The sequence below is a fragment of the Anser anser genome (assembly GCF_964211835.1).
Source record: "Anser anser genome assembly, chromosome: 6".
Lineage (NCBI taxonomy): Eukaryota > Metazoa > Chordata > Aves > Anseriformes > Anatidae > Anser > Anser anser.
In genome coordinates this window covers 16,889,510-16,914,584 of record NC_139726.1, presented here as the reverse complement: position 1 = coordinate 16,914,584, position 25,075 = coordinate 16,889,510, and the positions used below count along the sequence as shown (strand labels likewise).

The window sequence follows — 25,075 nt, the reverse complement described above, 5'->3', positions numbered from 1 at the left end:
CACCTCCAACTTTTTAGCAGTTCTTGGCTCTGCTGAATTTATCAGGTTTGTCTTTTTATTCGGTTGGATGATTAGGAGACAATTATCAATTACTTCTTTTTAATACTTAGGTTGCTACTAGTTGGAAGTTTTTGCTAATATAGTTTTCACATGTCCCCTGCAGCCATTCAAAAATGAAACTTCACGTGGGGTTCTAAAAGCAACTAGCTTTTCTCCAGTGTTATTAAGGGTTTATTAAGATTTTATTAAGAATTAATACTGTTTTGCAGATTGAAAGGATATGTATTTATCTCGGGTTAAAGAGGGTAATGCAGTTAACTAAACAGTGCTCAAAAAGCCCTCAAGTGAGTGCGGTTTACAGCACCAAGCACTCATAGCCTGTCTTGGCCATGATATAAACTCTTTTCACATTCCAATTTCTCTTTAGTCTTTCAAACTTTCACTTTTTATACTCACAGAGGTGGGGACACTTGCTGAACTTCAGAAGACTGGAAGAACTTTGATCATTACTGGATGTGCAGTGACTCAGTGGCTCTTAATTGGAAAACACTCCTTTTTCACGGCCCAAGTGCGGGACCTTGAAGAAGATAACTCCAGCTGTAGCGATGTGTGGGAGGTTACTGCATTTGTGAAGAAAAACAAGTATGGTTAAAGGAAAAGCCTTGCAAGCACAGCAGCGAGGAGCAGCGTGCCACTTTCCCAGGGAAAGGCCGTGGGGGTTTGTACAGGTGCAGGCTCAGGAGCTCCCCGTGAACAGTCACCAACGGCAAAGTGCCAGGGGCCCAAATGCTTGAAGTTTTCCTTTTGAAGCCAAGAGACACAAAGAAAGACCTCTGTTAGAAACGCAGGCGGTCGCTGTCTCAGCAGCGTGACAGGTGCTGGGGTTAACAGCCCTGGAGAAACTCGTTTTTGGTGGGGAAACACAAGCGTTGTGACCGTGACAACGCCTGAGGCGCGCTGTGGCTGAAGGCGCGCGGCCGCTGAGCGGCTGAGCTCGATGGCGGCCCCCGCCCGGCCGGTGCCCACCTCAGGCCTCGCCCCGATGGGCGACGGCGGCGGCTCCGCTGCGTGCCGGGAAATGTTCGGGACCCGCCCCGAGGGGAAACGAAAGCGAAAGGCGGAGGGGACGGCGGGGCCGAGGGACGGGACGGGACGGGGCCGCGGGGCGGCCATGTCGGGGCCGCGGGCGGCCGCCTTCCCGCTGCTGGTGCGCGGCGACTGGGGCGCGGGCGAGCCGCCGGCCGCCCTGCGCAAGAAGCTGCTCCTCTACTTCCAGAGCCACAAGCGCTCGGGCGGCGGCGAGTGCGAGCTGCGGGATGGGCCCGGCCACCTCCTCGTCTGCTTCGCCCGCCCCGACGGTGAGGGTTTGCTCTGAGGGGTCCCGGGGGCGAGCGAGGGGACGGGGAGGTGCTGGGATGAGGCCTCGGTGAGGTGAGGTGTAACTCAGGAGCGGTGACTTCGTGCAGGATTTCTATGTGTATGCACGCTCTGAGTTGTGCTGTTGTTTGTACTGTAAGTTGTGGGGTACTGCCCAGAGAGGCTGCGGATGTCCCGTCCCTGGGGGTGCCCGAGGCCAGGCGGGATGGGGTTTGGGCAGCCCGGGCTGGTGGGGGGCTTGGAGGGCTTTAAGGTCCCTGCCAACCCGAACCTCTCCGTGATTCACCATCTCATACGTGCTACGCAGATATATATACTGTATAATGCATAATATGGACCCTATAACATGTAATATAGAATATACAATATATGGATTTACGTAAATTCATACGTCTAAATTCAGTGCTTAGTACTATCCTCTAGGTGGCTTCTTGATTAAGGCTTAGTAGGCTACAAATTAATAAATCCAAGGAATTACAGGCCTGTCAGTCAGACCTCAGTGCCAGGGAAGGCCATAGATCAGATCACCTTGAGTGCCATCACACAGCACATACAGGACAACCAGGCCATCAGACCCAGTCAGCACGGCTTTACGAAAGGCAGGTCCTGCCTGACCAACCTGGTCTCCCTCTATGATAAGATGACCCGCTTAGTGGTCGACAGAAAGGCTGCGGGTGTTGTGGTCTTGGACTTAGCAAAGCGTTTGGTACTTGTTTCTGACAGCCTTCTCCTGGAGAAACCGGCCACTCGTGGCTTGGATGGATGTACTGTTTGCTGGGTAAAAAAGTGGCTGGATGGCCAGGCCCAAAGAGTTGTTGTGGATGGAGTTAAATCCGTTGGTGGTGTTCCGTAGAGCTTGCTGTTGGGGCTGGTTTTGTGTAACGTTTTTATCGATAACCTGTATGAGAGGATCGAGTGCACCCTCGGTAAGGCTGCAGATGACACCAAGCTGGGCAGGAGTGTTGACCTGCTGGAGGGGAGGGAGGCTCTGCAGAGGCACCTGCGTAGGCTGGACTGATGGGCCACGTCCAGCTGCACGGCCTTCAACAAGGCTGGGGGCCGGGTGCTGCTCTTGGGGCACACCACCCCACGCAGCGACACAGGCTCGGGGAAGAGGGGCTGGGAAGCTGCCCAGCAGAAAAGGACCTGGGGGAGCTGGTCGGCCGCTGGCTGAACGTGGGCCAGCCGTGTGCCAGGTGGCCTACAAGGCCGATGCCGTGCGGGCCTGCATCAGAAACAGCGTGGCCAGCAGGACCAGGGAAGGGATTGTCCCTCTGTACTCGGTCCTGGTGAGGCTGCACCTCGAGTACTGTGTTAGTTTTGGGCCCCTCACTACGGGAAAGATACGGAGTTGCTGAAATGCGTTCAGAGAAGAGCAAGGAAGCTGGTGAAGGGACTGGCAAATGATGTATGAGGAGCGGCTGGGGGGTTGTTGTTTCCAGAGAAAAGGAGGCTGAGGGGAGACCTCATCGCTCTCTATAACTACTGGAAAGGAGGTTGGAGCGAAGTGGGTTTCAGACTCTTCTCAGGTGACAAGCGACAGGATGCAGGGAAATGCCCTCAAGTTGCCTCAGGGGAAGTTTAGGTTGGATGTCAGGAAGAATTTCTTCACAGAGTGGTTAGGCATTGGCACAAGCTGCTCAGGGAAGTGGTAGAATCGCCATCCCTGGAGGTATTTAAGAGACACGTGGTGCTTTGGACCATGGTTTAGTGATAGACTTGGTAGCGCTAGGTGATGGTTGGACTTGATGATCATGAGGGTCTTTTCCAACTGAAATGATTCTGTGGTTGTATGAATCTTCTATATAGATCAATATATACACGTTTACTAAATTTGATGCACAGTAATATTCTCTAAATTGTAGTTGGAATAAAAAAAATCTATTAATCGAAGTTAACATACGATTACAGATATATATTAGAAATATGAAATATAAAACATAAACATGCAGCAGTGTGGAAAGCATTTAGTTGTAGTTATGTTAAATATACATACATATATGTGCATATATTTATATATATTTTTTTCTATCTTATCATGCTTCCCAGCTGCTGACTCTCCCCAGCTGGTAAGGTGAGGGAACACATCCCCATGCCGTTGTTTTGGCGCTGGCTGGAAGAGGGTGTGAGAGGCATGGGGACAGTCCTGGGACTCTGGTGCTGCAGTAGGGTGTGCCACATGATTTAAGTTATAAAGTTGTATTTCTATTCACATTGTCACTGTTTTCTTTGATTTTCCTTAGTGAAGCAACGTGTTCTTGAGAGACAGACTCATGAGCTGGATTTGGGAATACAAGGAAAATTGAAGTTGATCGTCACGGAGCTTGAAACAGCAGTAGCTACCAAAGAGGAAGCATTTGAAGAAAAATTAGTTCACACAGAGGTGAATAAAAATTGTTATCCTAACTAGAGTTTTGAAACAATGATGAGAGTGCCGAAGCAGTCATTCATAATTTGCTTTAATTTTATTTTAGGCTCCGGATGCCATGAGCAACCTTCAAAGAAAAGGTAAAATGTTATCCATCTCTCTGTGCGATGATTCTTTGTAGAACAAAACCAGTGCTTTTCTTCACACAGATCTCCCGTTCTGTGGGGAATTGTGCTGAAATGTTCTCTCTGAGTTTGGCAACCTGGCTCAGGTGATACAGGGAAACATAAACAGCCAGGCGTGTTCACCAAGGATGGAGTTCACCTTCCCAGACTTAGATCATGTGTCTGGTTTTAGCTTCTGAAATAGCCATTTTCTTCAGAGGAGCATCTCCAGAGAGGTGCTTAGTTCTCATATCTTGCATAACTGCTCTAAAATAAGCTATACATATAAGCACCTGTATGGATGGTCTTAATCCCAGGCCCAGTGTGTTGTGGTTTAACCTGGCAGACAGCTGAGCACCACACAGCACTCAAGTCACTCCCCCGCGGTGGCATGGGGAAGAGAATCAGAAATGTAAAAGTGAGAGGACTTGTGGGTTGAGATACAGTTTAATAAGAAAGGGAAAAAAGAAAAGAGAAAAAAAAAAAAAAGCAAGTGTTAAACAACATTATTGTTCTCCACCAGCTGACCAATGCCCAGCCAGTCCCTGAGCAATGCCGGTCCTCCTGCCCAACTCCCTTAGTTTTATTGCTGAGTACGATATCTTATAGTATGGAATATCCCTTCGGAGTATTTTGGTTAGCTCTCCTGCCTGTCTTCCCCCCAGCTTCTTGTGCACCCCTAGCCTCCTCGCTGAGAAGCAGAAAAGTCCTTGACTCAGTGTAAGCACTGTGCAGTAACTAAACATCGATGTGTTATCAGTATTATTCTCATCCTAAATCCAAAACACAGCACCATGCCAGCTACTGGGAAGAAAATTAACTCTATCGCAGCCAAAACTGGGACAGGAATTGTGCTGAAAATTTATTTCTGAGTTTGGCAACCTGGCTCATGTGATACAAGGAAGCGTAACTAGCCAGGTATGTTCACCAAGGATGGAGTTCACCTTGCCAGGCTTAGCCATTTTCACCGGAGGAGCATCTTTAGAGAGGGATTTAGTTCTCATATCCTGCATAACTGCTCTAAAAGGAGACAGGAACATATAAGCGCCTATATGGAAGGTCTTAATCCCAGACCTGGTGTTTTTGTACTCCTTGCAGTTAGGAGGCTTTGTAAAATGGCGCATCTCCCCAGTATCTCAGTGAGCTTGCCTAGATCCTCTTTCAGCAATATTCTAGCAAGTTTTATGACTCAAGAAGCAGTCATGTTTCTAGAACACAGTACTGCACATCAAAATACACCTGCATCGGTGAAAAGTAAACACTTAGCCACCAAGAAAGACTAGTTCATCAGAAAGTTTGTCAGTGCTTATGCTCGTACATTTTGCTTCCTGTTCAAAGCTACTTTGTATGTTTCTCCTCTTTTCGATGTCAAAGTTGACATGTGCTTTTTTTTTTTTTTAGTTATACCATAAAGGATCTTTAAAGTCAGTATGAGTGTTACAAAACACTCCAAACACTCCAGATGCTGCATTTAATTCTTTGGTTTCATCAGCCTAGCTTTCATTTTGGACTTTTTCACCCTTTCTTCGCTGGGCCTGGTGGCATAGTTGATTCCAGCGATCTGGAGAGGAGTAAAATCGCAGTAGCGTGCATAGAGCTGTGGCTTCTGCAGCTGTGCCTTTTGTTTTTCTCTTGTCAGGGTTATGCTGGTAAGCCTTTGAAGGAGCCTGTCTTCTGTAAATGTTGTGGCTGTGGTATCAGTTGTTGCTGTACGTCAGGGTCACTAATAAAACCGCCCAGCCAGCAGGGCGCGGCCTCTTGGCGCGTCCGCCAGCTCCAGCCCCATCACTCTGGATTTCTCCCTCTTGCCTGGGGCCTGCTCCCACTGCCAGCAGAGACCCCCGAGGGGACCGCGGGGCGAAGATGTCTGCCCCCACAGCGGGTGCAGGGGCAGAAGACGCTGCGGGGCCGGGACTGGTGCTGGGTGAGGCAAAGGAGAAGCTGTAGGGGTGGCTCTGAGGGATGGGGGTGCTGGGGGCCTGCGGCAGTGGCGATGCGGGGCTCCGGTGGCGTTGGGAGACCCTGGTCAGCCCCCAGAGCCATCTGTCAGGCGCTGTCCCAGGGTTTAGGGATTGCTGGATACTTTTGAGCATAAGCAAAGCAACGCTTGTCTGTCGGGACAGTGAGAGGAAAGCTGCCTCTGTTTGCATGGGTGGTGGCCCCAGAGGTGGTTGCTGGGTGGAAGCATCTTCTGGTGGGTCCTGCTGAGCCCTCTTCGGTTCTTTCTCACAGACCGCTGAAATCTGGAGTGTGTCAGGAACCTGAAAAGCCCCTCTGCCCCCTGTTGGCTCGTGGGGCAACTGTTCTCCCTCAGTTCCTGTTTGCTGCCGCTGATAGTCCCGGCAAGTAGAACGGTGGGGTGCGTGCCCCGTAACATCAGGCAGCCCCAGAGAGAGCTGCTGAGGTGAATCTGCCCCCCGTCATTTCTCCTCTGCAAAACTTTGTTGTGGCTGCACCAGCTGATGCCTTTTTTAATTTCCGTGTGTCGGGTGATGGCTGGTGATCCTTGGGCCGTGCAGGCTGGGGCAGGGGATGCTTCTGAGGACCTGCGGGAAAAGGATGTTTGGGTGTGCTGTGGTGAGCAGCTGTACGTCCCTGCCAAATGCTGTGCCCGCAGGTCCTTCAGTGCTGTTGTGCTGTGCTGGCAGCGGGGCATGGTGCTCGCCAGAAGGCTTTGTGTCCAGTCACACAGAGCTGCCTGTAGTGCATGCGGACGTACTGAGCTGTGCTGGGGCTTGTTGCGTCTGCGCCTGGGCCAAGAGAGCGACGCAGAACCCGCAGGGTCTCTTACAGCCCTCACCAATGCTCGAGGGGCCGTGGCAAATTATTTCACTGGATTTTATCACGGACTTGCCCCCATCCTGGAGGCGCACAGCAGTGCTTGTGTCAGTGGACTCATTTACTCGTGGATATTTTTGCTCCACTAAGGAGACTGCCTGCAGCCCCTCAGACGGTGCAGTGTCTCCGCTGGTACATCGGTTACCACCAGGATGACTGGGTCCCCCTGCTACGGTTGGTGGAATTTGCCTGTACCAGCAGTGTCCCCTCTTCCCCACAGTGGACCCTTTTTTTTATGTGTAGTGTGGTTTTCTTCTCTGTGGTCACCCACCCACTGCGGTGACTCTCCAGGGTTTTCCTGTGAGCAGCTGCAGCATATACTTTTTTTTTTTTTTCTTTGGGAGCAGATGGAAAAAGCAAAGGCTGCTTGCAAGCACTCCACAGCTAGATGTCAGCAGATGCTGAGGACTCTGTTTGCTTGTCTGGTGTACATGTTCATTTGATGCAACCTTCTTCTAAGCTAAACTGCCATTACCTGACCCATATAAAATCATGGCCTGGGTTAGTCTGGCTACATTTCATTTACAGTTTCTGTGTATTCTCCAGATCCACTCTGTTGTTCATGTATCCCTGTTAAAATCTGTTCACTCAGATCCCTTTCAGCAGCAACCTTGACCTCCAGTTATGACTGGGGCTAGAGAGAACATCACCTCTAGGCTGTTTTAGATCCCAAAATGTCCCAGGGTGCCCTGCAGTATATGTTTGGTTAGACAATATCTCTTCATAGAAAGGAGAGAAAGTAACATACATTTATTCCAGGAAGCGTGTACTGATATGTAATATGGCTTATTTCTCTTTCTGTTAAAAAAGATGCAGAAGCCTTGCAGAAGACGGAGAGTTCTCCTCCAGACAGTGACCTTCAGGAGAGATCTCACTCTGTGGAGAGCATTGCAGAAAAGTCTGCAGAGATGTCGCCTTCAGTGGTGCTTGAAAATGTACAAGGATGCAATGCAAAATACATAAGTATGCTGTTGGAGAACATCAGCGGCTTAGGTGTAGATGATGAGTTCATTGTGGAAATGATACCTGAATTAAATGTTGCTGTAGCTACTTTTCTAAAAAGTATTGGTAAGTCACTGTGAATTCTGTCAATTATTTCCATGTATATGTACGGATAGTGGCTTTCAGAGCCTAATTCCTCTCCTGTTAGAGATTCAAACAGTTTCAAAAACATATCTGGGCTGTAGTCTCTCAAGGAAGATGAAAACTTTATATACAGCTCCATGACAATGTCTGTGCTCCAAATGTTACAAAGAAAAGACTATGACAACTTCATAAACTGAAACTGGAAGAGAATGTTTCCCTGTTTTTGTCTTTTCAGTCTTTGTCTCAGTTCCAGAGGACAATGAAACAGTGAGAAGTGCTTAGTATACGCAAGAGATGAATAAGAGTGGACCAGAAACATAGCAGTAATTGATAGCAGAAAGTAACATGACTGTGTCCATTTCCCCTTTTTTATTGCAACACAGAGTTATTCGGCACCAAAGGCAGCTCTGTTTCACATACCAGGAGAAGTAGATTCAGCTCATTCCTATGCCAGAAGTGATAGCTGGGACTGATATGGGTTCAGGAAAACATGTTCAGTTAATACTGCTTTTTCTGTTTACAGATACTCAAGAGTTTGTCAACAAATGTGAACAGAACAAAAGATTCAAAAAATTCAACATGACTGCCAGGCTTCTTGAAGTGACCTGCAGCATCAAGGCTGAAAACATACCAGATAACATTTCCACAGACTATATCACAGTTTATTTCGAGAGTGCACGAAACGGAGGTGGGCCCGTGTCAGACATCCAGCTCCTCCCTGAGGAGAGCTCAGCTATCATTACTTTCTGTGATCACAAAGGTAATGGCTGTCTCTGTCCCTTACCTAAGCTGAGAAAGGTGCTTCCAGGCAGAGGACCTGAAAGAAAATTACCAAAATTTGGGCTTTAGGAGAAGCCTGGCTTCCTGTTGCTAAAACCAGCGTACGCCGTCCTGTGCCTTTTTGAGAAGTGATTTGCAGCTCCTGCTCAAACCCTGGCCAGTAGTTTGAGCATCTTTCTGATCCTGTCTTATCAGGTGTTGTGACCGAGCATTAAGTAAATTCTGGGTCAGATCTCAGGGTTTAGAAATACTGCTGCACGTGCAGGGTTTCAGAATCTCTCTGTTTTTTTAAGTTACCTGGAGTTCACTTTAAGGCCTGCTTTGTGCATGGGTTGTTCCCATGGGTGTTTTTTTCCCTTTTACAGAAGTTTTTGTCTCTGATACAACATTAATTGTTCTTGGTGGTAGAGGAAGCAGGAGCTGTTAATGACTTGGACTTTCACAGTTAGCTTTCAGAAACTAATTAAGGTCAAATTTCTTCATTATCTGTGAAGTATAAAGCTAAATAACGGTCTTGTTACTACTCCTTGGGTGGAATCACTGCCCAATTTTGCTGTTAGCCTAAGCTCTGGTAAATACCTCTATGTAAGGAGACTCCTGATTTAGTAAATTCCTTTAGCATTAGTTAAATGCCAGGTGATTGCTTTTCTTCTGACATTCTGTATTTGCTTATGAATATTTTGTACATTAAGTTAATATGTAATTTGGCTTGTGGTAATGTGGTTTTAAGTCCCTGTCAACTTTATAATTCCTTTTCTTTGTCTGTTCCAACTTGGAAAAAAAATACTGGGACAATGAGTTTTATTTTAGGCTGAAGGTAAGGTACGTTTCACAGTAATAACTTGATTTGGCCCTGCTCTGTTCTGGGATTCCCTTAGAAAACGAAAGCCAGGCACAGGAAAATAAAGGCATAAGCATATTTACTAAACTACTTGGAGCCACACCTACAGAGTGGTTTGGGAAATTAGAAAGACATAAAAACAGCTCCTTCTAATGCAAAAAACCCACAAGTTATTTTATTTAACTTTTAGATCTAAAGACTGTTTTGGAAAAGCAGCATTTACTTGAACAGACTCCAATTTCTGTGCATCCATATTACCACTCCCTGGGAACAGCTCTATATGGAGAAGAAAGACCAGTTATCAAGATGCCAGACCCTGTTGTGGTACCACTAGATCCCTATGTCTGGCAATTTTTACAAAGGCAAGACAGACTGATACAAGACATAAACCAGGAAATGGCAATTTGCCATTGTTGTATAAAATGGCCACAGACAGATTGCGTGAACCCGGAAATTACGTTGTGTCCATCATCATCTATGTCTGAGCAGAAGAAGCTAATGGTTAAGTTGGTTAAGACATGGAAGCAAGATGCTTCCACTGAGTTCTCACGTATCATGTCACATTACACAGCTATAAAGTGTAAAGTAAATTCAGCGGACTGGAAAGATGTGAAAAACAGACTGGTGGAAGGCAGTGCTTTGATCACAACTGATATTTCTGAGGAGACGGTGGTGATAGCAGGCACCAGAGCAGCAGTGGACAGTGCAGAGAAAGAAGTGAGAAAATGCATGGAAAAAGCCATGAAGGAAAGTGAAAGGAAAAAACAAAGTATAGAAATTTCTGTGTCGGTGATCCCAGGGAAATACGCGCTTTTGCGCAATGCTGGGCTAGAAGAGAATATTCACAAAGAATATCCGCACTTAAAGATCTTCTATGATGACACAATAAAAACAGTTCAGTTGTGTGGATTACCTGCAGAAGTATATAAAATCAAAGCTGACTTACTGGAAAGGGTGCTGAATATGCCACGCACATCAATTAACATTGACCACTATGTCTTCCTATACCTACAGCGTGAAAATAATAAAACAATGTCAGACACATTATTTACTGTGAAAAATATTAATGCCTTTTATGAGCTTGAGGATGATACTGTGGTGCTATATGGAGATTCTCCTAAAGATCTTTTAGAAGCAGAAAAGCAAATAAAGACAGGCTTAGCATACAAAAGCATTGACGTGGAAGACTCTGCAGTCATTAAAAAGAAGGAGTGGAGTCGTCAGCTTGCCTTCTTGCATAAGAAGTACAATTCTTCCCAGGAAACTGTAGTCATTGATGAACATGTCGGAAAAGAAAGTAGAGTGGTTATTACTGGCTTTTCTAAGACTGTAGAAAAAGTCTATCAGAATCTTTATGATTTTATAGATAGAAACACACACGTGGAAAAAGTAATCCCAGCTAAGTCAGTGGCAGTACTGCAGTTTGTAGAGAAGGAAAAATCTGGTGTTTATCAAGAACTGGGAAAAAAAGGTGTGACAGTGCACTTTCACACCGAGACACTGTGTATTTCCCTGAGCGGACCAAAAGGAGAAGTGCTGAAAGCAGTCACCCTACTTGAAAAAATTCTCTCATCCCTTTACTGGAAAGATGTGCCGATTGATAAACCAGGAGCCAAAGAGTTCTTCACTGAGAGGAAAGATTCATTTGTTTTAGAGGCAAAGCAGAAATTTAACTGTTTGATTAGTCTGAAAGAAAAAGAACATCAGCAACAGAGTGAGAAAGTTGGTGATAAAGAGGAGAGAAAGCTCCACTACAAGCAAACCCTGCCAGATGGAGTTGAAATAGCAGTGTATAAAGGTAACTTGTGCAATTACCCAGCTGATGTTGTGGTGAGCGCATCAAACGAAGACTTGAAACACATCGGTGGCCTTGCTGAGGCGCTGCTACAAGCGGCAGGTCCAGAGCTGCAAATGGAGTATGATGAGCTGGTGAGGATGAATGAGGGATTGCAGCCTGGGCGTGCAGTTATCACAAGTGCTGGGAAACTCCCCTGCAAAAACATCATTCATGCTGTTGTGTGCAGGTGGAGGAAGGATGAAGCAGAAAAGTGCATGCATTTGTTGAAAGAAGCAGTTAAAAAGAGCCTAGAACTAGCTGAAACACATAATCATCGTTCTATAGCTTTCCCTTCTGTAAGTGGAGGGATCTTTGGCTTTCCACTGCAGATATCTGCAAATTCAATTGTGTCATCCATCAAGGAAACCTTGGAAGAATCCAGGGGGAAAAGCAGCTTGAAGGAGATTCATCTTGTGGATATCACAGAGGATAAGGTACGGGTTCTGAGTGAGATTGTAAAAAACATATTTACACCTAAGTCATTCTCCCTGTTCCTGCTGCCAACACAGTCTACAAGTCCTAGACTGCAGGAAGGCCAGAAGAAGAGAAAAGAGGCTCTTCAGGAGGCTAGAGACGATGAGCAGGTGGTTACAACAAATGAAGGACTGCTCATCAGAGTGGAGAAGAAGAACATTAAGGATGCCACGGTAGGTCTTTAATTTTCCACTCCTCTAAATTCATGTGAAGATTTTATTGAAATGTTAGTAGAAGAGGAAGCACATTAGGTTATATTGTTTTACAAGATAATTGCTATGTAGGGAAACAGAGACCACGTGCCTGCCAAACGAGGAATCGAGATGGCAGAATTGACAGATATCAGACTAGGATCTGTCATTCTGAAGCCATTTCTAGAGGGCAGCCATGAATTTAGAATGTTAAGTTCCTAGCTAGGTTTTATTTGTTCTCCAGATGTAGGATCAACATGTAAAACAGATAGATTTTTTCCTAAAAGGGAAATACTATAATACTTTCTAGGAGTATTTATGTGATCTGTAGCTAGCTAGGCTAGATATTAAGGGAAATCAGAAAAGCAGTCCCATAGATTAGCTTGTTTGCCAAAGTATAGACTTTTTTTTTTCTTTCCAATATTGGTTGCTTCCCCTGTCATTTTGGTGTCTGTAAAAGCCTGTTCCAACAGAAGAGCAATACTAGATGTAAAAAAAAAATCTCAGTGTGACACAAATTTTAAATAACTTGTAAATAAAACACCTCCAGTGGAACTACAAAGCAAACAACAGCCTTTGGAGATCTGCCTGTTTTACTACATGAAGGCACAGCAACCTTCTTTCACCTTTTTTTGGTGTGTGAGATGCTGCTTTTCTGACCAGGAGTATACAATCCCACTTCAGTGAAAGGGAGGAAAGATACATTAAAGTTTATACATCACATGTGCTTTATACAACACGTACATCTTGTATCTTGTGATGATGCTGGAGAAGGAGCAGTGCAGCCGCAGTTCATCAACAAGGAAATGTCGGAAAGGCTTGGGTCTGGGGAGAGGGGATAAGGCAGAGTGCAGGGGCTGGGTTTGTTTCACCTGCCCAGACACAGGCATCTGCTCAAGATGAGGTGAGTCACAGCCTAACCTCTGCTCAGCGTTTGGCGGCTCAGCGTTTACTGGCAATGGATGACCTGATCTCTCCTGGTTATAGATATTTCTGTTGTGATTTTGTTGCAGACGGATGTTGTTGTCAACAGCGTTGGCACAGATCTGCAGTTTGGTGTAGGGCCTCTTTGCAAAGCCTTGCTGGAAAAGGCTGGACCAGAACTCCATGCAGAGTTTGACAAGAAAAAACAAGGACATATATATGGGCAAGTGAATGTGCTCTGTACCGGTGGATGTGCTCTGGCTTGCAAGTTCGTGCTTCATGCTGTACTTCCTGGGTGGGACAGAGGAAAAGGACAGTCCCTGAAGGTACATTTTAATTATTTTTACAATATTTGGTTTTGAAAACAGATTCACTTTGGACCCCATCCTGAAGTTTCAGCATTTAAAATAGTTGTTTTAGGCAAACTGACTCCATTTACTTCTGTTTCAGTGAACCTAAAGATGCCCTAATGGACTAAAACCATTTTTTTATACCAGCATAGTCTCTAAAGATCTAATAACACATGAAACAAGTGTGTATTTTTTTTCTAAAAAAATAAAAAATAAAAAAATGATCTTTGCTGTGTTTTACAGATCCTAGAAGACGTAGTCAATTACTGCTTGAGGAAAACTGAAGAACTTGGACTGAATTCAATTGCTTTCCCAGCTATTGGAACTGGAGGATTTGGATTTCCTAAAACTGTTGTCTCTAAGATAATGTTTAATGAGGTATTCAAGTTCAGTAGCAGTCACACTCTGAAGACTCTGCAGGAAGTTCATTTTGTCTTGCACCCAAATGATACGGATAACATTCAGGTAGGTCTTCTCAGGGAAAGCCATCCGTGTTACACAATGTTCTAGTCCAACCTTAATAATGTATTTTAGCTACATATTGCTTTCTTAAGGTAATAACTTAGCACTTTCTTACTACTCTGGGCCAGTGAAAAGGGGATGGCACTCTGGTATCTCATTCAACATCTCTGAACTGTAAACTGTCAGCAAGCACAAGCTGCAGGTAAAATTTGCCTCGCTGTTGGCGCTGTAAACACCTGAAGATGCTCATTAATCTCTTCACAGGGCAATTGCCAGTTCTGGCAATGCAAAGACCGTATCTGTTATCACGCTGTCCACACTGAGGCTTCCACTATTGCTAATGATACCTAACGATTAATAATAAGAGTAGCGTTTACTACTGTAAAATGCAACAAGAGCTACGTGACTGCTAATTTTAATTTTAGAAATATTTGGTATATAAACCCTGAAATACTATCTTTAGTACCTTTTTTCTCTTCCTAGGCTTTTACCAGAGAACTAGAACATAGGGTAACTGAGAATTGCAGTAATGCAGCACCACAGCCAAGTAAGTTTTGTAGGGACAGGAGGTGGGACACGGGGGGGGATGTAAATACTGCAAAGTGTTTTTATTCTTACTAGGAAACAGATGAAATGTCATCAGAAGTAGAGCATTTGTTTCCTCCTAATGGACCATCATTCTTAAATTCTGTTTGTTAAAATATTGAAGAGGAATTTCTTTTGTTGAGGGCATGCTCATCCCTTAGTGAGACCAGCCTTATTACATGGAAGAGGATATCCTGGTAGGAGAACCAATAATACTCCAACTCAAAGGGTACGAGAACTTGGCATCACATTGCCAAGTAAGCCATAACTAACATGTATTTCTGTACTTTTTCTCTCCCGTATAGGGGTAATACAGAATGGATAATTTCCTTTCCACGCATTGACAGTAGCATGACACAGTAGCAAAATCATAGGAGTGAACTGCATCAACACCAGACACTTATTCTGAAGAATATATAGCTCTTTTTTTCTCACTTACTGGGAGTATCAGTGAGATAATGTTAAGAGTGTGCAGATAAAATATGAATTGGATACATTCAGACTAGAAATAAGGAATGGTATCCTTTCTGTAAGGGTAAAGATGAAATAATGTAGAAAAGTGGTGTAGTAGGATCTCCATCACTGGTAATGCTTAAGTTGGATGCTCCATGTCATTTAAGAGTTCATGCAGGAAAGTCTCTTCCAGAGCTGGTCTGATCAGATAACCCCAACGGTCCTTTCTGAATTGATATTGCATGAACTTACAGGAATCAAACTGGTTTCGCTTTCACATTATTTAAATGAGAAGAATACTGCACCTTCCTGCTTTCAGAAATTGAATAAAGAGAAGTAGGCAGTAAACTCCTCAAAAGGAGAAGTTAAAGTTTCCATCAACGAATGAGAATAATACCCCAAACTAGAATTGAAATGTTTTAAGATGCTCTTCTTTTCCTTGCAGATTTCATTAGTTCTGTTTCAACTGAAGTATTGGGAGTTTATGAAATGCAGATTGGTCCCATTATGCTCCAAGTAAATAGTGGAGATATTACGAAGGAGGCTACAGAGGTTATTGTAAATATATCAAACCCAACATTTGATGCCACATCAGGTATTGCACTGAATAAATATTTATTTAGTGGTTAAATTTGTGCTAGCTTTTAGGAGGGGGAAAGCGAAAGAATTGTTCATATGTGAAACATTTATGAAGTATTCTCCAGATGTGAAATAGAAAGTGGTGATTTGTCAGGAAATAGATAGTAAAATGTTTTAGCATATTCTGAATATTCCATGTAGGTTCCAAACTACTCAGAAGAGGTCTGTAGAGATTTCTCTAGTTTAAAACTAAAAATGCTTTTAAAAAAAGGGATTCTTGAGATCAGATATAATTCTGTAAAAATGCTCTTGTTCTAATATATTTCAATATAAGCCAAAGCTCTGCTTTAGTAAACCCACTTGTAAAAAGCAGAAGATTCTTTGGTGACATTGTGAATTGTAAGAATGAAGGACACCAAATGATATAATTCAAAGCAATTGGAGGGTTTGGTGAAGGGCATACTGTTGTCTGGTAGAACAATGAAACAAGTCATTTTTAATGATTTCTTATTAATAATGAAGGCAGTGTTCTCTTTGCATTCAGTACAGTGTGTCATAGAGGGAATTCAAAGGAACTGGCAAGCTTTTACACTTTGGTAGATCTTGAACCCTGAGAATTTAGGGGGGTTCACAGGGTACAGAATTTGGCTAGAGCTTTGAGTAGAAATAGCTCAGTTAATGAATGTGTATGCTTTTTTTCTGGTGTAATTTAAGGGGTTTTCAAAGCAATTATGGATGCTGCTGGTTCCCAGGTGAAAGAAGAATGTGCTCAGTATGGTATGTTAAATGCATTTTCTAATTAGATTTTTGTTTCTTCTCTCCAAAGACTTAATGTTGTTGTTATAACTCTCTATACTGATAACATAATTATTTTATCTTAAAAAAATAAGTTCACACTTCTAGGAATTTTGAAAAGTCCCATTGCCCTGACACACACTTTGAGAATTTCTGTTCTCACAACCAAACAGAAGTTCAATACAGTTTTCTGATGCTAATAAATGCTTGGAAAATAATATAAGTTTTTGTCCTCTGAAATTACTCAGGCATGTTCCTGACTTAAGAACAGAAACAGTCCCCTTGACAAGCAGGTGCAGGACTTGCTCTTTAAGAGCTAATAGCAAATCTGGTTTTATATTCACAAATACACAGTTACTTTTAATTGAAATAATGATTGCAAAACTGTGTTCTGCTTGCAAAAACAAAACGTTCCTGTTGTGAGTCCAGAAGATAACTTTCAGGATGGAGTTTCTTGGATATTTTTCCCCACTTTTGACTCTGCAAACTCTCCCTGTTTATCAGTCTGATCTCAGTACAAGCAGAGCATCTTACAATCAGTCATTACCTTTGTGACTAGTGAAGTGGTATGTAACTCTGTGTTCATGGGACCATTCATCCTCGTAATATGATGCCATTTGTAGGTGTTCATAACCAAATTTATTGCTCTCAAAAACACAAAAGTCTTTTAAAGATTCCATACCATGATTCTTAAATCAGTTGGTCACTAAAATAATGACAATATTTTAAACATTCAGCTCTTCTGCAGAATAACAGTTTGAGCTTTCAAGGAATAAGTGACACAAAAAAAAAGACTTCCACCTATAAATGAACTGTGCACATTTCCAGTGGTATGCTTTTAAATAAAAGTGAGCTGTATTTAAATTGAACGTGAATTGTTAAGTCTTACTTAATAGGAAACTACTTTGTAGGAAAGAACCCAGGATATTGCAGTCAAACAGAAAACACACAATCACTTGAATTACTGTCTCAAGAAAATCTGAAAACAGAATATTTACAGAGAAAACTCGAATCAACTAAAAGCAGGATAATAAAGCACACAGTGGATTTCTTTCTACTTTTTCCACTCCTAGTATTTATTACTCCACTGTACACTTGCATCAGTATAAACAGTTGTCTTATCAGAAAATAGCCTCTTTGAAAATGTTGTGTCTCCTTTTTTATCTTCTCTCTTCCAGCTGGGCAGGTTCAAAATGGTTTTATTACTACAAATTCTGGCAAACTGTCGTGCAGTAAAATCATCCACTTGATTCACAACATCAATGTGAAGAATCAGGTCTCCAAAGTGCTTAATGAGTGTGAGCTAAGGATGTACACATCTGTTGCCTTCCCAGCAATTGGAACAGGTTTGTATTTCTTGAGAAACCGATCAGGGCTGTGTTGGGGGGTATTTCAGAAACTGGGATGAAATTAACACCTCTGATAGAGGTGTTATGTAGACTTTTACAAGAAACTGTGTAAACTGTTATTTTGTGAAAGTTCGTTGTGGTCAGTTCAAACTTCATCAGCACATTTGAAAAATGCTGCTTTTTTAAAAACAGGAACAGGTAAGGAAAAGATACTGCTTCAGAAAAGACATTCTGCCCCCCAAAGAGACCGTGTGCCTCAGCTGGCCACCCCGCACCTTTCCTCAAACTTCCCATAGAGTTTGCTTTGGGATTTCAGTCCCACAGAAGGTCTGGGGTTGGGGGTTGTATATGAAGAGAGATGGAGTTCTGAGACCAAAACCCTTCCTGTCTGACTACAGAAACAGTGGGTTGGGTACAGAATACCTGCGGGTTCTGTTTCAGCCTACCTACTCCACCAGGGGGCTAAAGGCAGGCTAGTTTATTGGGCTTACGCTTGTGGTTAGTTTAGGAAGCAGGCCTTGAAGAAAGTAGGGTGTCTTTCTCAGTCCAAAGTTCCTCTTGACTGGAAAAAAGAAATTTTGACTTGTTCCTTGCTCAGTGTTCTAGATTAGGGTAGGAGCTTGGTCTGTGGGTCAGTGTTTGGACTCCACAGTAACGGTTACGGCAGGTCCCCTGGCCTCCCAATGTCATTTGTGTGCTGGTGCTGCAGCGGCTCTCCAAGGAATGTTGTGGCTGAAATTTGCAAGGGTCCCAGCAATGTTTCAGGACAAGCTTTAGGTTGCATTTCAGGTTTGGTGTATGGGAGTGAAAGGGAATGTTTCAAGCTTTATGTTCCCATTTCTATGTTGAAATAGGCTGCAGGATTGTGCCAAAATCCCGCACTGAATTTAATATGGCTTGGCTTTGGTACCCAGTTTAAAGACGCAGACAGAGATAGTGATCATAGAATCACAGAATATCCCGAGTTGGAAGGGACCCACATGGATCATCGAGTCCAACTCCTGGCACCACACAGGTCAACCCAAAATGAAGGAGATGAAGGTGGGGTTTAGAAATCTAGGGGATGCTAGGGCTGAAGTGCTCATTGAAGCTTCAGAGTAAACTGAGGGAGAGTCCCAGAATGTCTTCCCAAGTGTGCATTGGGTGTCAGCTCTTGGAACTCCCAAACTTAGATGTAATGCTCAGGTCAGGCAGTGGGCTTTAGTCAGAAAGCGTAGTGGGAGAGCAGTGACACCGATCTGTGTGAGCTGGGGATGTGATCTGCTTTCCGGATGCTGCCTTCATTTAAATATTGCTCACCGTCTGATATGTGTCTTTTATTTTTGTTTAGGTCAGGCAGGACAGAGTCCAGCCAAGGTAGCTGATGAGATGTTGGATGCTATAGTGGAATTTGCAAGCAAAAGAACGGTACAGCATTTGAAAGAAGTTAAAATAGTCATCTTCCAGACAAATATGCTCAAGGACTTTTATGAAAGCATGAAGAAAAGAGAAGATTCAAATTCATCCACACCAGAATCATTGATCTCTTTGTTAAAATGTAAGTAGGTGGGTTTTCCATGTGCCTGGGCTCACAAAACTAAAGATCTTTTAAATGAAACTAATAATTAACGTATATTTCTTTACAGCATTTTTCTGGGGCAGAAAAACATCCGCTGAGAAGAAAAAGCCCTTGGTTTTGGAGAAGAAAGTTGATATCGTTACATTTCAAATTTGTGGAGAAAGCCAAGAAAATGTGAATGCAACTGAGTCTTGGATAATAAAATTAATTTTAAAGGAGCAGTTTGAAAACTGTATTTCAGATGAGCTAATCGAAAGTTTTAATGAGAAACAAGTTGAGGCTTTGACAGATCTCCAGAGAAGAAAACATGTTACCATTCAGCTTGAGAAGAACTGTTCTCCCCCTTGCATTAAAATTTCTGGTCTTAGCAGGGATGTCTTTGAGGTTTCTGTGGAAATTCAGAAAATGATCAAAAAAATAAAGGATACTCAAGAAGAACAGTCCAAGTCAGAACTTGTTTATAACCTAGTAGAATGGAGGTATCAAAGAAACGATAAATTTGTTGCTTTTGATAAACTGACAAATATGCAGCTGGAGGATGCCAAAATAGCTAAAAAAACACATTTTACTGTCAGAATTATCAAGAAGAACTATGTGGTGGATCTGAATACTCTACAGGCTAGTGATGACCAAGGAAGTACTATAAACATTCAACGAGTGCCAAAGAATGAAGGTAACTTACAGCTTTGTTGATCAGAAAAACCTTTAATAGAGATTATTGAATGATAATTCTGATAATTACAAACATAGGTATTCCAAAGAAGTAGGCTACTCCCTATTTATTTATTCAGTTATTTATTTATTTAGCTGGGCATGCCATAGCCAGCAGTTCTACTTCCGTAATTCATAGTGGTACGTATGATCCAAATCAGAACTTTTATTTTAAATACAAAAATTATCCATACGTATGCGACTGGTGAGCATAGTTTTCATGCTTAAGTCTGACAAAGGAGGTAGTGCATGAAGAATGAGTATAATTCTTCTGTGGTTCTCAAACTTGTTTTGGTTAGGTATTGGTATGGGGATAATTAAACTAGAAATAATTTAGTCTTAACGGTACCAGTGATACACTGAAGAGAGAGAACATTTTTGGAATAAAGTATTGCATAATGTACTGCCCTCTCAGCTCCTTGCAAGCAGTCGAGTTTGTAAGACACCTACTAAACCAAGCTAGGTATCTCTGATAATAATTCAAGTCCTGTTTTTCAGATATGCAGTCAATAGAGCTCCCCGCAAAGTGGGAAGACATGCAAGATGAACGAGTCAAACTCATTACCCTCAAGCCATCGTGTCAGGAATATGTGGAAGTTCAGAACAGGTTTCAGAATACCTGTCACAACCTTGTCATAGAGAAGGTGAAATCCTATGGGGGAAAAAAGTGAACTTTGGGGCTAAAAACATCAATATGCTTTCTAAATGTCTGTTTGTAAAGTGTCTGCAACCTAAAACACCTTCCATGTCAGTCTCCTCAACACTGTACAGTGTGGGTATAAATCAAATGAAATTTCCTACGAGTTGCAGGGCCATTTCTGCCTTCCTAGTAATGCAAAATGAGTGACCCTCAGTCTTCAAGCTGACTCTCAAACTAACGTGGTATTTGCTAGTTAATGTGGTACATCCGATTATGTACATCCAAATGGAAGCATGAACAAATATTTTGTCCTTTTAATTCTGAAAGTTCTATTATATATTAGAAATACAATTTAAGAGAGAAAAAGGGTTTTGTCTTTCAGCTATGCATTGGATTAAACTTTGCCTCCTCTTCTGCAGTTCATTTCATTGCCAGAAGTTGACAAGATTTAATCACCAAATGCAGAACATATGCCTGTCGATCTGTAGGGTAGGAATCTGTCCTGTGGGAGATTTGGGAAACATTTGGGGCTGCAGAGAGGTCATTCTTCAGGTTTTTTTCCTAATGGGAGAGCCTGCTGCCCAGTTAGCTCTCTGCAGCCCTGTCCTTGCAGGCTGCTCATAAAGTTTTTCACTATTTTACTGCTGGAGGAATGGACTTCTGCCCTGTCAGTCCCAGGCAGAGCCTTTCAAGCTAGGGTGCTGGTTTGAACTGAAGTGCCATAATTTGATCCTTTTTATTGAAATGCCTGTAAAACAGTGTACAGCGATTTAATTGCCAGGGAGAAGATGGAATTCTTTAGAATCAAGAGGGGCTATAAGTAGGAGAAAATATGATGAAATTAAGAGTGAGAGCATCTGTTTGAAAAATTTTATCTAATGAGTATGGTCACTAAAATGGGAATAGAGCAATATATTAGTGTACAACGGACAGAAATCAGGTAATGACATGAAGTCTTTTTCCATTTAAAATTGAAAGCTCTTGCAGCAATACCTCTATGATTATACTTGGATGCAGACAGTTTCCTCCTAAGCCATATTCACTTTGTTGGCATAGGGAACCAGCAACTTCGATACTCCCACTGATTAATTTTTATATAGGATTTGCAAAGCTACAAACTAAAGGAAGTAATTATGGTTTCCATACTGAGGTCTAGAAAAGAAACTAAAGTTTGATACAATGCTATTGTTACAGCCTGCCCTTTAGAGGGAAAGTCATCAGTAAGGATGACTAGGATGTATAGGATGCATCTCGCATCAAAGCCCTGTTTCCTCTCATGGTGGTAAAGCATCCTATTCTAAAAGTACCAGTGCACCGCTACCATAGCTGCCTGTGTAACTGACAGAGTAGGCAAGACAAATGTATGCCAAAAATTACCAAGCTCAAAACCCTTTTGTAAGCTACTTCCCTTTCTGCGTTCCAGGAGGCTCATACATTCAGTCCCCTAACCCAAACGGCACTAACAGGGCATAGTGAAAATTACTGTCGTTCTTTCAGTTTGGTTTGCTTTTATTGTTTTGCTGTCATTATAAATATTGATCCCTACTAGCATAAATATAGCTCTTTTTTTGTAACTTTGCAGATTGAAAGAATACAAAATCCCTTCCTCTGGCAGACCTACCAAATCAAAAAAAAATCTCTGTGTTCGAAGAACAAAAATGAAGATAATGAGAAGTTGCTGTTTCATGGGACAGCTGCATCCTCATTGAGCACAATCAACTACAATGGATTTAATCGTGGTTTTGCTGGATTGAATGGTGAGTCATTATCCAAAGCAGTTAATTTCCTAAATTTCTATGCAGTGCTAGTTATAGTACTGTCAGCATGACATAAAAATGAAGTAAAGTTGGAGAACAAAATAAACAACACCAGAGAACAGTCTGCATGGACAGAGGAAATAACCTGTCTGATTAACCCCTTGTTTGTGAATTTCCCTGTTTCCAGGGTATCAAAGAAGGCTTTCCCATGCTGAAATCAAACCTAGGCAGCTTTTGAGAAATCTTTTGTATTATCTACCTGCAGAGAGGAATGGGGACTGTTGTTTAGCATCCCTGGATAAGATACCAACTAGCTGCTGGTATCTCCTTTCATCGTAGGCAAATCCAGCTAGCGAAGTAGAGGTGCAGATGCTTCTGTTGCTTCCAAAGATGACAGCACAAGCAGTCAGAAGATCCCATTCCCCTACCTTTTCTATGCAAATTAAATCAATTGAAATTAATGAATTAATTATTCCCCTTTAATAGTTGCTGGGGGCAACTGTTAAACATTTAGCTGAAAGACTGTCTGCATCAGTTTAAAGATTGTCTTGTCCAGTTCCTCTAGTACAGTAATGTAATGTTTCTATTCTGGTGGCATTCAGAGAAGAAGGACAGGACCCAAGGAAGTGGGACTTGGCCTGCAAGGTGCCAGTTGCTCTTAAAGGTTCTGCAACCTTACTTCCAAAGTCCTTACTTTTTGTTTGTAATGCTTTCTGCCTTAAGACTTAGGGAGAAACTAGGCAAGTTAGAAAGCCTTAAGACTAGACTTTTAGCCTAGGAGATACCTATGGCTGACTTGATCTTGAGAGACCTGGACAGCTTAACTCAGATCTGATGAACTCAGACCAGGCTGAAGTGTTAAAAAGTAGATATTTCTCTGTCTGGATCCTCTAGGCTGAAATTTTATTGAGAAAACGAAGCCTGATATGCACACTGAGTGAGGCTGTGTACAGACAGAAATAGCTGCCACCATTTCTTTTCAAAACGTAACCAGAGGAAACATAGTTTTGCTTTCCTGCTTTTTGATGCCAGGAACTTAGATTAACTCAGGATGTGAGACCTAGATTCATGTCCTCCCTCAGCCTGCAAGTATTGACATCTACCTCTCCATCTCAGCCATGATCTGCAATTGGAAAGGCACGCTTTCCTTCTTCTGTCAGACTGGGTAGCCATCTAAAATTACCAAAGATTAGAGCACCCAGATAGGACGGACCTATTTGGCTTGAACAGTTTTCTATCAGTGTCAGAAAAAACGAAATCCAGATCAGACAAAGGAACATGATTCCTCTAACTTCCTGCTGTGAAGTGTAACTAGAAAACTGTAATTACAATTATGTAGTCACTTTAAGTTGAAAAGACTCTGAAGAATTGTAATTTGGTAGGTTGCACTAGGCTAAACAGACAGAGGAACTCTTTTACCCTTAGGAAAGGGCAGTGAAAACCTGGTTATTGATAGCTCTGCTGATATTTACCTGATATCTAAGGGGATTCACGTTTGATTCTGATAGAAGGGATTATTACTAGACCTGTGTTGGTAAACTGTAGCCAATGTATAACTTCTACAGAATTAAAAAAAAAAAAAAGGGAGCTTTAGAAATTCTTATAGGAATAAGAATACTAATTATATTTGAAAATGTCTTTTCAAACAGCTGCAAGCATTGGGAATGGAACCTACTTTGCTGTTGATGCAAGTTACTCTGCTCAGGATACTTATTCAAGACCAGATACGAATGGCAGAAAATACATGTACCAGGCTCGGGTCCTCACTGGAGAATATTGTGTTGGGAGCGGAGGACTAATCATTCCACCACCAAAAAGTTCAGCAGATCCTACCAACCTCTATGACAGCGTGGTTGATAACATCAATTCACCAAAGATGTTTGTCATATTTAATGACATTCAGGCATATCCAGAATACCTTATTACTTTCAGGAGATAAAATATTCTTAATAGTCTGGAATATTGTGGTGCCTTTTATGTATAGAAAGTAACAGGGCCATTCTTGATTGTTCTTTACATTTAGTTTTTTTTGAAATGTTTGTTTATCTATCCATGTGTTTAAGTAAGTCTTCAAATTATCAGTGCAATGAGGCCAGGGCAAGCAAATATTTTAGAATGTACTATTTCAGTACTCACATTTCAAATTCAGTTTTGCAGAGATGTATGCAAGAGCTGTGACACCAGCCCAGACTTCTTCCTAGGCGAGGCAGATGAGAACTGGTGGGAAGGGCAGCTGCTCTGAATTCCCTGTGGCCTGAAGTAGGGGATGCATCTAAGCACACCCTTACTTCTAGTGTTCACCAGAAAGCACCGAGTGGCTGCCTGTGAAGATTTATTGAAAACGCTTGGTGTCAGTGGGAATAACCTTGTCTTCCAGCAGAGTGTTCAGTCATTCTTGGGGATCCACAGACCTTGGGTGCTAAGAGTCATGAAAACAAAAATCCGAGATGGAACTTTGAATTTGCACTCATCGTTTCACCGCTGCCTTATCTTGTTATGGCATACTTTGTGATTCCCTAATTTCCTAAATTCATACCTGTTTCTTAGGGGCATTATGGACATTATGTGTTCTCTGCATTACGTACAACCACGTACAAAGTCATTGCTCCTGGAATTTTCAAGATAGTAAAGAGGGACTCTAATTTCTTTGGGACGGTATTGCAACATTAACCCCCCTGTAGAAGAACCGCTCTGCACTTTCACCTATAGGGATGTACTTAGTTACCATGCTCAAACTGTAGGAAAATTTTTTAAGCTCTGTAAAGCAAGTAAGTAGAGATATTTGCACATCTGAACTCTTCGCTAACTGCACTTTTCCAGTGATGATCTTGCAACTGCCAACCAACCCCCTTGTATACCTGGTTTTAATAAAGGTAGATACAAATAGCTGATGTTGCGTTGCTGGGTCATGCTCTACATGAGGGAACGCACTTCGGGTAGAAATGCTCCGTTACTT

The 25,075-nt window shown here is 42.6% G+C and overlaps 1 protein-coding gene across 2 annotated transcripts; it reads left to right on the top strand.

The window, feature by feature from the left end:
* Positions 1–670: 670 nt before the first annotated feature.
* Positions 671–25,007, top strand: LOC310901319 (protein mono-ADP-ribosyltransferase PARP14-like). 2 transcript variants are annotated; one of them, XM_083840638.1, is made up of 17 exons: positions 671–1,358; positions 3,621–3,760; positions 3,852–3,885; positions 7,558–7,815; positions 8,357–8,593; positions 9,645–11,938; positions 12,970–13,206; positions 13,474–13,695; positions 14,176–14,239; positions 15,176–15,325; positions 16,024–16,086; positions 17,283–17,450; positions 18,784–18,990; positions 19,079–19,684; positions 20,221–20,366; positions 21,945–22,119; positions 23,769–25,007. In XM_083840638.1, the coding sequence occupies exons 1-17, from the start codon at positions 998–1,000 to the stop codon at positions 24,056–24,058; spliced, it is 5,652 nt and encodes a 1,883-aa protein (XP_083696764.1). In that variant the 5' UTR covers positions 671–997; the 3' UTR covers positions 24,059–25,007. The 2 variants fall into 2 exon arrangements, with proteins under 2 accessions (XP_083696764.1, XP_083696765.1); XM_083840639.1 differs by lacking the exons at positions 671–1,358; positions 3,621–3,760; positions 3,852–3,885 and adding an exon at positions 5,386–5,833.
* Positions 25,008–25,075: the final 68 nt, after the last annotated feature.